This window comes from Mytilus edulis, chromosome 5 (assembly GCF_963676685.1).
Source record: "Mytilus edulis chromosome 5, xbMytEdul2.2, whole genome shotgun sequence".
Classification (NCBI taxonomy): domain Eukaryota; kingdom Metazoa; phylum Mollusca; class Bivalvia; order Mytilida; family Mytilidae; genus Mytilus; species Mytilus edulis.
In genome coordinates, this window is record NC_092348.1 from 14,379,453 (window position 1) to 14,394,456 (window position 15,004).

A 15,004-nucleotide genomic window follows, 5' to 3' on the forward strand; every position below is an offset into this window, starting at 1 on the left:
CTGGTAGAAGTCCGTTTCACATTCGTTGAACATCAATTTTATCCGTTAAACCACAAGCAAAAATGACGCCAAAGGGCAGTGTCTGGACTGAATAAAAGCTGCTTGATTGTGAAGACGTGCCCTTACTCTAAGATCGATTATGAATAATAAGAATTCATGAATCTTATGAAAGGCTAATTGTCATTTCAGACGCGAAATGTTCAATTGGCATTTATCCGTTTAAGATCGTTTCATCATCCGTTTATTCCGTTATACGTCCGGTAGAAGTCTGTTTCACATTCGTTCAACATCCGTTTTATCCGTTAGACGTCCGTTAGAAGTCCGTTGGTGAATTTATCTGCCAGACCTCAAACTGATGTATAACGGACACGTTATGAATACAAAACGGAAGTGAAACGGACGAGTACCGTACAAAACAGACGCCTACCGGACGTTCAACGGACATTTCATCCAATGGACGTCAGTGCAAAGTTTTGAACATGCTAAAAATTTTCCACCAGACAGAACGGACATCGACGGATTAAACGTACGCTAAACTGACATGCAACGGATATGGACGGACGTCTAACAGATAAGAACGGACGTCTAGCGGACATGAACGGATTGAAAAAAGTTATCCGTTAGACATTTGTTCGAGCTATCTTAGTCAAAATATTGCTGCTGAAATGAACACAAGCTATTCTTAATTCTATTATTTTTCTCCTGTCGTTCATACATGTACCTAAATATGCGAAATCTTGTAGCGACAACTTACAATTAAAGTCAGGAGTTATTTTTCCTGGTGAAAAATGCCAACTTGGAAACGTAAACCACACCGATTTAAAACTGCTTCCATTTCTTTCATTTTCATTTAATCATGTAAAGGTGTTCATGAATTAAACGTCCGTCAAAAATATCCGCGTTCGTTTTTTTCCGACAATTTCCGTTATTGACTTCCCGACTTTTACTACATCATCATAATGATACAACCACTGAACATAAAGTTGAACGAACCGAATATAATACAGATGCTTTTACTGAACATAATGAATAATCTACTGAATATAAAGAAAGCGGGACTGCTGAAGGTATTACATGATGTACTGCAAATAATATTGAATCTACTGAACATAATGTCGAAAGTACTGAACATAATGAAAAATGTACTGAATATAACGTCAGAAGTACCGAACATAATTAAAATACCACTGCATATAATAATGAAACTACTGAACATATTAACTAAAGCACCGAAGATAATGTAAAAACTACTAAACATAATGTAATAACTACTGAACATAATAGGATATCTACTGAACATAATATACATACTACTGAACATAATGCATAAAGCACCAAACATATTAAACAATCAACATCAGAAGACAGTCATGGCATTCCATACTTAAATATTAAAAGTATTTCTAACTCAATACATGCAGTTATCTAAAAATGTTATCTATAACTGATAAAGATTTTATAAATTATTTCACTTTGAATACAGTTATCAAGGAAGTATAGAATACCTGTGTTGTAGATAAAAATGTAAAATGGCGTGTTCACAATCAGCGCAAGAAGGACAAATTCCTGTTAGTTGTGAATTATGTGAAACTAATAGACCCATCAAATGGAAGTGTTTAGACTGTGACCTTTTATTGTGTAATCATTGTAAGGAGAAAGTACATTTAAAAGTAAAAACTGCAAAGGATCACAGAATAATTGATTTAAAAGAAATTGGGCTTTATAAAGAAGAACTTGATTTTGCAAACATTCCCTGTCAGGAACATGCCGGACAAAATACCTGTCTTTATTGTAAGACATGTGACGCTCTTGTTTGTCCAACCTGTGTGTCAAAAGTTCACAAGAAACATGATCTAACAGAAATTCAGGAAGGATATAATATAAAAATAGACAAGTTGAGAAAAGGACAAAGTAAAATTCAAAGGAATAGGAAAGATATTGTTTCAATACAAGAACGGCTTAATCAACTTTTATCATCAGAAAATTCTAAATATAACCAGGTACATCAAAATATTCTTAAGCATGAAAAAAATGTCAAAAAAGAAGTCGAAATGTACTTTAAAAAACTCAGAGATGAATTGGATGAACGTTACAATAATGTTTCTGACTCAATCAAATCTGATTTAAATGCTGTCTCAATCCTTCTTAAACAAGCTGACACTAAAACGAATGAAGTCCAGGAAAGCATTAAAATAACCAATACTTCTAAATTCTTTACAGAATTCAGCAACCTAGAAAAATATATTGACATCCAATTGCCTCTAGCAAGATCAAGTACTTTATCTTCACCAAACTTTGTTCCAGGGCAGATAACTCAATTTAACATTGGGGTGTTAGAATTGGATGAAAATCCATCTGATGAACCATATAGAAATCTGGAAATAAATAAAGTCTATCAAACTGAGCTTGATGTAGTATCACAGGTATGCTTCTCTATTGATCAGTCTTTCTGGATGACTTCTGTTAAGCTTGGTTTAGTTCAAAAAGTGAAACCTGAAGGAACCAAACTGAAGATACTATCCAGTTATAAAGCTGAGGTTTACAGTATGGCTGTTACTCAATCAAATAATCTACTTATATCTACCGGGGAATCAAGACTAAAACAAATCAGTGATCAGACAGGTTCAATTACAGACTCTGTATATAATGTGTCACCATTCCTTCCTGCAGCAGTCCATATTACCAATGACAATAAAGTTCTAGTAGGATGCATATGTCTTAATGACGGCCCCCCTAAACATGTGACTATGGTTGTAGTACTAATGAATCAGAATGGTGACCATGAGAGAGTATATGAACATGATCAACATAAAAACCCTATGTTAACCTATCCCACGAGTATAACCAGTACCAGAAATGGGAATATTCATGTGGTGGATAGAGAAAGTAAAGGTGTACATAAAGTAGTAGTGTTAGGACAGGGTACTGATATAATCAATATCTATACTGGACATGCAGAGATCAACCAAGATTTCCATGGTATAAAGATTAAACCATTCATACCAGGAGACATAGTGACAACACCTAGAGACAATGTTATTTTAGCTGATATTAATACTCATACACTTCATATCCTGAACAATGCTGGCCTACTGATGACATATTATAAAACAACTGACATGAACATAATCTCCCCATGGTCTCTTGCGTTCTCTTTGTCAGGACAACTCTACATTGGATGTGGTATATCAGAAGACAATGAAAATGAGTACGCCAAGATATACGAAATGACCATATCAAGATGCTAAATCTTTCATAAAACATTTAAGTTTGAAAGATAGTCTTGTTTGTTGACAAATACTTATGTTGGAAGTTCATTGTGAGGGCTGTACATTGGTGAGACAATGGTCATCTCAATACTTTTTTACTAATGTAGCATCAAAGTATGTGTTTTTAAATCGAATAAAACAATTTCATACATAATTCTTTATTTGGCCTTAATATGAGATTCAAGACTAGAGATCATAATTTAAATAAAAGTAAAACCCTGAAATGATTTTGTCTCTTACATTAACAATTACTCTAATAAATTCTACCTCACTAAAGTTTTTATAAACTGTCACATGTGTACCATCAGCACAGAGTTCTCTATTGTTTGTTAAAAATAAAATTCAGAACTGAATTATCCTCATGTAAATTCTATAAACTATCTAACTAAAGTAGCTTTATTTTGGTAAAGTTAAACTTTATAAATGAGAAAGGTTCCAATTTTGGTTTTTGTAAGCAGATTTGGTGTAAATAGTTAAGTTTAAACATATTTATTTGTAGTGAATTGGGAAACAAGTTTTGCAACTTATATTAATCCCTTTCCATTTTGCAGGGGTGAGTGCTGCCTTGTAGCGTAATTAGCCTACTCTTTTTTAAAATATACATGGGTGTCTTTTACATGCAAGAGATATGACTCTCTCTTAACACAGGTCAGCCATTTATCATCCCCTTCCGACAGACGGTGGTGTAAATGTCATTGAAACTTTTGTAAGGAGATGTGGTGTAAATGTCATTGAGACTTTTGTAAGATGTGGTTTAAATGTCATTGAGACTTTTGTAAGGAGATGTGGTGTAAATGTCATCAAAACTTTTGTAAGGAGATGTGGTGTAAATGTCATTGAGACTTTTGTAAGGAGATGTGGTGTAAATGTCATTGAGACTTTTGTAAGGAGATGTGATGTTAATGTCATTGAGACTTTTGTAGGATGTGGTGTAAATGTCATTGAGACTTTTGTAAGGAGATGTGGTGTAAATGTCATTGAGACTTTTGTAAGGAGATGTGGTGTAAATGTCATTGAGACTTTTGTAAGGAGATGTGATGTTAATGTCATTGAGACTTTTGTAAGAAGATGTGATGTTAATGTCATTGAGACTTTTGTAAGGAGATGTGATGTTAATGTCATTGAGACTTTTGTAAGAAGATGTGATGTTAATGTCATTGAGACTTTTGTAGGATGTGGTGTAAATGTCATTGAGACTTTTGTAAGGAGATGTGGTGTAAATGTCATTGAGACTTTTGTAAGGAGATGTGGTGTAAATGTCATTGAGACTTTTGTAAGGAGATGTGATGTTAATGTCATTGAGACTTTTGTAGGATGTGGTGTAAATGTCATTGAGACTTTTGTAAGGAGATGTGGTGTAAATGTCATTGAGACTTTTGTAAGGAGATGTGGTGTAAATGTCATTGAGACCTTTGTAGGGAGATGTGGTGTAAATGTCATTGAGACTTTTGTAAGGAGATGTGATGTTAATGTCATTGAGACTTTTGTAAGAAGATGTGATGTTAATGTCATTGAGACTTTTGTAAGGAGATGTGATGTTAATGTCATTGAGACTTTCGTAAGAAGATGTGATGTTAATGTCATTGAGACTTTTGTAAGGAGATGTGATGTTAATGTCATTGAGACTTTTGTAAGGAGATGTGATGTAAATGTCTTTGAGACTTTTGTAAGGAGATGTGATGTTAATGTCATTGAGACTTTTGTAAGGAGATGTGGTGTTAATGTCATTGAGACTTTTGTAAGGAGATGTGGTGTAAATGTCATTGAGACTTTTGTAAGGAGATGTGGTGTAAATGTCATTGAGACTTTTATAAGGAGATGTGGTGTTAATGTCATTGAGACTTTTGTAAGGAGATGTGATGTTAATGTCATTGAGACTTTTGTAAGGAGATGTGATGTTAATGTCGTTGAGACTTTTGTAAGGAGATGTGGTGTAAATGTCATTGAGACTTTTGTAAGGAGATGTGATGTTAATGTCATTTAGACTTTTGTAAGGAGATGTGATGTTAATGTCATTGAGACTTTTATAAGGAGATGTGGTGTAAATGTCATTGAGACTTTTGTAAGGAGATGTGATGTTAATGTCATTGAGACTTTTGTAAGGAGATGTGGTGTTAATGTCATTGAGACTTTTGTAAGGAGATGTGGTGTAAATGTCATTGAGACTTTTGTAAGGAGATGTGATGTTAATGTCATTGAGACTTTTAATTTGTAAAGATATGGTGTTGATGTCATTGAGACTTTTGTAAGGAGATGTGATGTTAATGTCATTGAGACTTTTGTAAGGAGATGTGATGTTAATGTCATTGCGACTTTTGTAAGGAGATGTGGTGTAAATGTCATTGAGACTTTTGTAAGGAGATGTGGTATTAATGTCATTGAGACTTTTGTAAGGAGATGTGATGTTAATGTCATTGAGACTTTTGTTAGGAGATGTGATGTTAATGTCATTGCGACTTTTGTAAGGAGATGTGGTGTAAATGTCATAGAGACTTTTGTAAGGAGATGTGGTGTTAATGTCATTGAGACTTTTGTAAGGAGATGTGATGTTAATGTCATTGAGACTTTTGTAAGGAGATGTGATATTAATGTCATTGAGACTTTTGTTAGGAAATGTGATGATAATGTCATTGAGACTTTTGTAAGGAGATGTGGTGTAAATGTCATTGAGACTTTTGTAAGGAGATGTGGTGTAAATGTCATTGAGACTTTTGTAAGGAGATGTGATGTTAATGTCATTGAGACTTTTGTAAGGAGATGTGATGTTAATGTCATTGAGACTTTTGTAAGGAGATGTGATGTTAATGTCATTGAGACTTTTGTAAGGAGATGTGATGTTAATGTCATTGAGACTTTTGTAAGGAGATGTGATGTTAATGTCATTGAAATTTTGTAAGGAGATGTGATGTTAATGTCATTGCGACTTTTGTAAGGAGATGAGACTTTTGTAAGAAGATTTGGTGTAAATGTCATTGAGACTTTTGTAAGGGAATGTGGTGTAGAGTCATCGAGTACTTTTCATAAATAATATGCTGCATGACATTCCTCAAATGGCCTCAATAGTAAATCAAAATATTTCAAAAATAGGGAGTTTGTGTCTGACAGCCATAGTCTTTATACTAAATAGGGCGTAATGTACGGGAATGGTTTAATATTGAACTGAAATGGAGTCATACAATACCAAAATAGGACAATAATTAACAGCAAGTGGGCAACAATGAGAAAGATCAGATATAATTACAAGCATCCAACATGAATTACCTCTAAAGTCAAATAGAATCACATGTATATGAAAAAAGTCTGGGTATAAGATATAATAATGTCATTGAGACTTTTGTAAGGAGATAAGGTGTAAATGTCATTGAGACTTTTGTAAGGAGATATGGTGTTAATGTCATTGAGACTTTTGTAAGGAGATGTGATGTTAATGTCATTGAGACTTTTGTAAGGAGATATGATGTAAATGTCATTGAGACTTTTGTAAGGAGATGTGATGTAAATGTCATTGAGACTTTTGTAAGGAGATATGGTGTTAATGTCATTGAGACTTTTGTAAGGAGATGTGATGTAAATGTCATTGAGACTTTTGTAAGAAGATGTGATGTTAATGTCATTGCGACTTCTGTAAGGAGATGTGGTGTTAATGTCATTGAGACTTTTGTAAGGAGATGTGGTGTTAATGTCATTGAGACTTTTGTAAGGAGATGTGATGTAAATGTCTTTGAGACTTTTGTAAGGAGATGTGGTGTAAATGTCATTGAGACTTTTGTAAGGAGATGTGATGTAAATGTCATTGAGACTTTTGTAAGGAGATATGGTGTTAATGTCATTGAGACTTTTGTAAGGAGATATGGTGTAAATGTCATTGAGACTTTTGTAAAGAGATGTGGTTTAAATGTCATTGAGACTTTTGTAAGGAGATAAGGTGTAAATGTCATTGAGACTTTTGTAAGGAGATGTGGTTTAAATGTCATTGAGACTTTTGTAAGGAGATGTGATGTTAATGTCATTACGACTTTTGTAAGGAGATGTGGTGTTAATGTCATTGAGACTTTTGTAAGGAAATGTGGTTTAAATGTCGTTGAGACTTTTGTAAGGAGATAAGGTGTAAATGTCATTGAGACTTTTGTAAGGAGATATGGTGTTAATGTCATTGAGACTTTTGTAAGGAGATGTGATGTTAATGTCATTGAGACTTTTGTAAGGAGATGTGATGTTAATGTCATTGAGACTTTTGTAAGGAGATATGATGTTAATGTCATTGAGACTTTTGTAAGGAGATGTGATGTAAATGTCATTGAGACTTTTGTAAGAAGAGGTGATGTTAATGTCATTATGACTTTTGTAAGGAGATGTGGTGTTAATGTCATTGAGACTTTTGTAAGGAGATGTGGTTTAAATGTCATTGAGACTTTTGTACGGAGATAAGATGTAAATGTCATTGAGACTTTTGTAAGGAGATATGATGTTAATGTCATTGAGACTTTTGTAAGGAGATGTGGTGTTAATGTCATTGAGACTTTTGTACGGAGATAAGATGTAAATGTCATTGAGACTTTTGTAAGGAGATATGATGTTAATGTCATTGAGACTTTTGTAAGAAGATGTGATGTTAATGTCATTGAGACTTTTGTAAGGAGATGTGGTGTTAATGTCATTGAGACTTTTGTAAGGAGATATGGTGTTAATGTCATTGAGACTTTTGTAAGGAGATGTGGTGTAAATGTCATTGAGACTTTTGTAAGGAGATGTGGTGTTAATGTCATTGAGACTTTTGTAAGGAGATGTGGTGTAAATGTCATTGAGACTTTTGTAAGGAGATTTGGTGTAAATGTCATTGGGGCAACTAAAAGACAGAAGAAACCCAAAAGACATCTTGAAGACAACATACAGTCTGGAACAGACATGCATCTTTAATACATATCAAGTTCAAGATCACTCCTAGTTTTGAAAGTTTTGATATATATATAACAAGAACTTTCAAAGACCTGCCAATAACATCAGAACATCAAATGATAACAAGAGGCTCTCAAGAGCCTGAATCGCTCACCTGGTAAACAATGCCTTATTGAACATATTGAACCATGCCAGGCAAACATGTACAGCTAACAATTCTTCCATATTACAAATATATATGACTTACTGTTTATAAATAAAGAAAATGAGACCAAAACACAAACACTTAAAACTTAGCAATGGACTGTGAAAATGAGGTCAAGTTCAAATAAAACCTGCGTAACCGACATATAGATCATAAAATATTTTCATACACCAAATATAGTTGACCTAATGCATAAAGTATTAAAAAAATAGACCAAAACTAAAAAAGTTAACTTTGACCACTGAATTATGAAAATGAGGTCAAGGTTAGATGACACCTGTCAGCTAGACATGTACCCCTTACAATCATTCTATACACCAATTTTAGTAGACCTATTGCATATAGTATAAGAAAAACAGACCAAAACACAAAAACTTAACTATAACCACTGAACCATGAAAATGAGGTCAAGGTGAGATGACACCTGCCAGTTGGACATTTTATCTATAATGATATTCAAGATGATGACCAAAAACTGCAAAATTTCCTTAAAATTACTAATTAAGTGGCAGCAACCCAACAATGGTTTGTTTGATTCGTCTGAAAATTTCAGGGCTGATAGATCTTGACCTAATGAACATTTTTACCCCATGTCAGATTTGCTCTAAATGCTTTCGTTTTTGAGATATAAGCCAAAAACTGCATTTGACCCCTATGTTCTATTTAAAGTAAGGGCGGCCATGTTTTTTGACGGATCAAAAATCGAAGCACACACTTTGTGCAGGATAATCTAAGGAACTATCATGCTAAGTTTCATCCAAATCCATTCAGTAGTTTCAGAGAAGATTTTTTAAAGTTAGCAAATATGATGAACAAATTGTGAAAAATTGTCATTAAAGGACATTTACCCCTTAAGGGGTCAATTGACAATTTTGGTCATACTAACCTATTTGTAGATCTTACTTTGCTGATCATTTTTGCTGTTTACAGTTTATCTTCACCTATAATAATATTCAAGATAATGACCAAAAACTGCAAAATTTCCTTAAAATTACCAATTAAGTGGCAGCAACCCAACAATGGTTTGTTTGATTCATCTGAAAATTTCTGGGCTGATAGATCTTGACCTAATGAACATTATTACCCCATATCAGATTTGCTCTAAATGCTTCCGTTTTTGAGATATAAGCCAAAAACTGCATTTGACCCCTATGTTCTATTTTAAGTAACGGCGGCCATGTTTTTGACGGATCAAAAATCGAAGCACACACTTTGTGCAGGATAATCTAAGGAACAATCATTTTAAGTTTCATTCAAATCCATTCAGTAGTTTCAGAGGAGAAGATGTTTGAAAAATTGTTAACGACGACAGACGACGACGACGGACGCCAAGTGATGAGAAAAGCTCACATGGCCTTTTAGGCCAGGTGAGCTAAAAAAGCATTCAGATATGAAACCAATTTATGGTGTGTGTGTGTCAGCATAAATAAGATGCTGTATGACATCCCTCAAATGGCCTCAATAGTAAATCAAAATATTTCAAAAATAGGAAGTTGGTTTCTGACAGCCATAGTCTATATACTGAATAGTCCTAAATGTACCAGAATGGAGTAATAATGTACTGAAATGGAGACATACTATACCATAAAATTAAGAATGGAAATGGGGAATGTGCCAAAGAGACAACAACCCGACCATAGAAAAAAAACAACAGCAGAAGGTCACCACCAGGTCTTCAATGTAGCGAGAAATTCCAGCACCCGGGAAATATATATATGTATACCAAAAATTAACCAATAATTTATAGGAGAGGACAAACAATGAAAAATATCAATTAAAGTATCCAACACAAATTACCTCTGAAGTGAAATTGACTCACAATTATTGATAAAGTTATGTTAAGGAAGTTCGCTACTTAGTTTCAAAATAACAAGCTTTTCATAACACTAGTATATATTGATAGGTAACAATTAAAGGAACCAAAAGATAAAAAAAAAGTATATAGGTCAATGTGCTTGTTTTCGAGATATTAGCCATTGAAATTTTGGAGGGAAAATGTTCTCTCTTGATTTTTCATAGTGTTATCATTGACAAGTTTAAGTGCTCAAAAACTATTAAAAAATAACAAGGATTTTATAAGACTTTAACAGATGGCTTATAATTTTACATGTAAAAGATTTATAAAAAGAAAAATGGGGGTCAATGGGCAAATTTTTTTAAGGCATTCAAATAGATAAAACCAGAGGATTTCAAAAATCTGACAAAAATTCTAAAACATGACAAGCAAACATCCTTATTTTCTTCATATGAAAATATATCTTTAAATCTTGAATTACTTCTCCTTTCCTATTTTATATAGCTGCTATTATATGTACTGCTTTTACACCTAGGTCATTTGTAAACTCTAATTATATCATTTGAACATGACACTGAACACACAAATGTAGAAATGTTGAAGAATCTTCAACATGTTTAATAAGGCGAAAATTTAGAAAATTAAAATTTACAGATCAATACTTTTAAAGATCGACACTAATTTCTCATCGAAAATGACAGTATCTTTAAAACAAATATTAAAAGGAGTGAATGGATCAATTATCTTTACTACAATCAAGATTGGCATTAGAGTATTACAATAAGAAGTAGACAGAACCATTTTGACCATTTGACTTAATTTGGTGATCGTGTCATGTTGATTTTTAACAATCATAATTTCTCAATTTTTATTATAGTTTTCAAGTCTATAGGCAAAAATGCCAAAAAAAAGCATAAAATATTCATAGAAAGAAACTCTATAAGGGGTTTACTGACACTTTTGGTTATCAAAATTATTTGTAGATCACGTCTTAGTGATAATTTTTTATGGTTTCAGTTTCTACTGGTCTACATTAGTTTTTGCCTAAAACACAGACTAAAGGCTACTATGAGGTTGTGTTGCACACCTAGGTGCATCTTCAACAATTAAAACTCTCAGTTATAAATAGGATTCAAAGATAAAAAATGAGAAAATTGTGTATTCCTTGCTCATAGTTTTTTAATATCTTATACTTTTTTTTAATAAGAAGAATATAACAGCCGTTAAGATATATTTGACAAAGACATTTGTGCTTTTTTCTGTATTTGACAACAATGTGTTTACATGAATCAGACTAACCTGTCTAAAGCCATCACTGAAGTTATTTTTGAAATATCTTATCAAGGAATTCCAACCATCCATTAACAACCCATATTTTGTTCTTTTTCCTTGTCTGAAAGTATAGAAAAATGTTTCATTAAGTTGCTTTTAAGCTTCAATAGAAATACTAGCATACAGCACAATATGTGTAATTGGCAATATTTTATGGTTTTTCAATATTGTTCAATATGTTTGAAATGCATACAAATTTTACAAAATCTGAAATACCATCCAAATATGTATTCTTTGCTTTAATATCATATATTTTGAAATTTTATAGTTCTTTTAGCAAACTTGATGAAATCAGTAGCATTGTCCTGTCACATTCATATCATATTTGTTTCTAATGATATTTGTACATGTCCCCCTTTAGTTTTTCGTGTTTGTTTTGATCGGATTTATAAGTTCCTTTGACAGTTACAAAAATTCTCAACATTGCAGTGTTTGAATATTTTCTAGTCTTTACTTACATCTACTTGGCTAAACATGTCAACAATAAAAGATGCAGTTTACCTAAGTGTTGTTGTCAATGTAGAGGTATACATTTTAATTGTATAATCACTTCAGCACTCCTGTAGGTTTTACATGCATGTATCTTACCTTGTAATATCTGTCTTCAGAGCACCAGTCCCTGCATATTGTTTTGACATCACATCTGCATTATCAGCCCAATCTAAAAATTGGAATCAGTTAACTGTTAATATACCAGTCATAAGAGAACTACCAATTATAAGATACAGTACAATTTGAAATAATTGAAATCATTATGAATTGAAAATTATATGCCCATCCATACAGTGAATGAAAACCAACTTAATTAAATAAATAACAAAAGACATCTAGTTGTCAAAATAACCTTGAATAGACAATTGTCTTTACAATATGTCAAGCCCTAAAAAGTCCCAAGTTTATAGAGCACCATATACAATATCATGTGCATTCTTAAAAAGTTTATCATAATAAAATATTAACAAACTCACCATTGTTGTACGTGTAGTTAAATGTTTTACAGTCTTTAATTTGTTGGCCTTGATCCAGTATACCTAATTTCTGTAAAGAAAAGGACAAAATACATATTGAAACACACTGTTTATGTGTCCTGTAAAATTAATACAGAATTAAAACAAATTATTTTATCCTGCTTTATCATTTATGGTCCTATATCCTATAGAGCCCTTCATTTTGTGCATTTCACAGGATTATATATTTAAGACTTTGATTGATTTTGAAACATTCAACTTCTTAATAAAAGATAAATTTTTATCTGTTTTGTAGGTTTCTTATAACAACTTAATGTTTTCAAACAGTTACAGATATTCAATAGAGATTACTTCATACAAAATTTATTAACAGATGTACTGATATTCATTTGTATAAGGTCAATATCTATCTGATGCAGCTCATATAATAAATGAATAAAGGGATATAACTCAAATTCATATACATGTAATGAAAATAAATGTTGCTATTGAAAGGTCTTAAACTCAACAACAAGAAAAGCTCAAATTGTGAAAACTGAACTTGACCTTCATTCAGTCACAGAAAACAACATATCTAAATTCGAAAAAAAAATTGTAAAAGCATTTTCATGATAATGAATAAAACTGTTTGGCAGCCCACTGTAAATCCACAAATCAATAACCAATTTTTCTTTCGAAAATCCGGTTAAAAATGGAAGCGTACAGTATCTTTAACATAAGTCAACTTTATTATCAGAATCCATAATCTATAACATCTAACACTTAGACTTACTGTTAACTGATTTTGTAAAACCACTTTGGCAATCAAACTCTGAACAACATTGGTCCTATCTAAACAATCAATACAATTGGTTCTGAAGATCCCTTCCTGTTGTGACAGAACTGTACCATCTTTTTGCATCATAAAATAACTGAAATAATAATATTCTTATATATTGACACAATTATTTGTATTCTTCATTCCTTCAACTGCAAGATGTAATGAATACATAGCACAATTTGTCATTGTTATTAATTTGTTAAGTCTGTAGGCTGTACACAGATAAAAAGAAGACCAATATGAACAAAATTGTTGGGGAACATAAATTATGGAATAAATCAGTTACATTTCTAAAAGGCCTGGTATGTTAATCTATAATACCATGAGAGTTGGTTTAGAAAGTTATTTGGTGTCATTATTTTTACGGATTTCTCTTTAGGAATGATTTAAATCATGTTTGATTTATGTTAATTCACTGCTTCAATGAGAAGGTATTCATAAAGGCCTTATGCTGGATACCAAAGATCACCAAAGGAAGAAAAAAGATCAGACTGGCTTCTTTTTTTTTCTTTTTAGCATAATATCTCAAAAATTATAGTCTTCTCATAGTCCAAAACTGAATAAAACACTCCTAAACGTGAGGATTCTCAAAAGAAATTCATAGTACAGTAGACTCCGGCCAATCGGATACCCAAAATGTCAGCTAAAAATATCCGATTGTCCGATATATTCAATTAGCCGATGAACGTATATTCCTCCAAGTTTTTTTTCAAAATTGACAGACACAACCCTAAGATACCAATAGCTATTAATTTACAGCTGCTTTACTAATGGAAATTTGTAATTAATCTCATTGTTTTTTCAGGTACAAGTTCGGAGAATTCGGTTGATTGAGTAACAGATCGATCAGTTGATTATAATGTATTTTGTTTATCTGTCAGTCTATTGATTATTAATTATTAATTGTGTGTTGATTATCTGAATAAAATTTGTACCATTTAAATAATGTGACTTGTTGTTTTTGCGTGATTTGTTTCATTTGTGTGTTAAAACAGGTAAAAGCTAAAAATAGGTATGAATTCTCGGAAGTAGGCCACAGGTAAATTCTATTAATAGCTACGAATTCATGCCGACTATAAACTTCTAACTGTAATCGTACTCGGATCTAATTTTCTACAGTTTTTTATTTATGAAACCCATTTCCAATTTTAAGTAATATAACTATGTTTATGAATATAAAATTTGGCATCAAGATGAGTATAATTAATTTTGCTTTTCTATCTTATCTGTCGTGGTTCAAAATAAAAGGCTGAATATTATGTAAATTAGGAAAATGGCGTACGTGTGTACAAATGCTATTGACACACGATTCCATGTTTTTACACGGGACTTCTATATATATTTTAATAAATTGTTGAGAAAGAGGTACATTTCATTCATATTTAATAAACATTGATGAACATTTCGCACAGTTTATCATTTCTGTCGTGTCATAATTTGTTTGTGAAGTAAATGATAACGATCACATTTGGATAAACACATAACAAACACATCTTTGGCAGAATATAATATCAAATTCATAAAATAAACAAGACAATAAGAAAAAATATGTTTTATTTGACTATGAAAGATCGTTTTTATTAATAAAATGAAACATTTCTGTACTGAAGTTTTCTTAAACTTCGTAATGGCGTAACTTCCGGCTTCATTTCCTGTCAAAAAAAAATATGAAATTATTTCAAAATATTCGATTGTGCATGGTTTTCACACATTTTCCAT

The 15,004-nt window shown here is 32.2% G+C and overlaps 2 protein-coding genes across 2 annotated transcripts in view; one reads left to right on the forward strand and one right to left on the reverse strand.

Moving 5' to 3' along the window:
* LOC139523033 (phosphatidylinositol-3-phosphatase SAC1-like) overlaps window positions 1-15,004 on the reverse strand; it is a 36,418-nt gene that overhangs the window by 5,599 nt on the left and 15,815 nt on the right. Inside the window, exons 11-14 of the mRNA XM_071316781.1 lie at window positions 13,238-13,376; window positions 12,466-12,535; window positions 12,086-12,158; window positions 11,465-11,558 (exon numbers count right to left, since the gene is read on the reverse strand). Of these exons, the coding sequence (XP_071172882.1) occupies window positions 11,465-11,558; window positions 12,086-12,158; window positions 12,466-12,535; window positions 13,238-13,376 (376 nt within the window). The remainder of the gene's footprint in view (window positions 1-11,464; window positions 11,559-12,085; window positions 12,159-12,465; window positions 12,536-13,237; window positions 13,377-15,004) is intronic.
* On the forward strand, window positions 1,491-3,367 carry LOC139522298 (uncharacterized). The gene has a single exon (XM_071315844.1). The coding sequence runs from the start codon at window positions 1,530-1,532 to the stop codon at window positions 3,246-3,248; it is 1,719 nt and encodes a 572-aa protein (XP_071171945.1). The 5' UTR covers window positions 1,491-1,529; the 3' UTR covers window positions 3,249-3,367.

Coding starts and splice junctions, on each gene's coding strand:
- LOC139522298 (XM_071315844.1), top strand. CDS start 1,530: ATGGCGTGTTCACAATCAGCGCAAGAAGGACAAATTCCTGTTAGTTGT.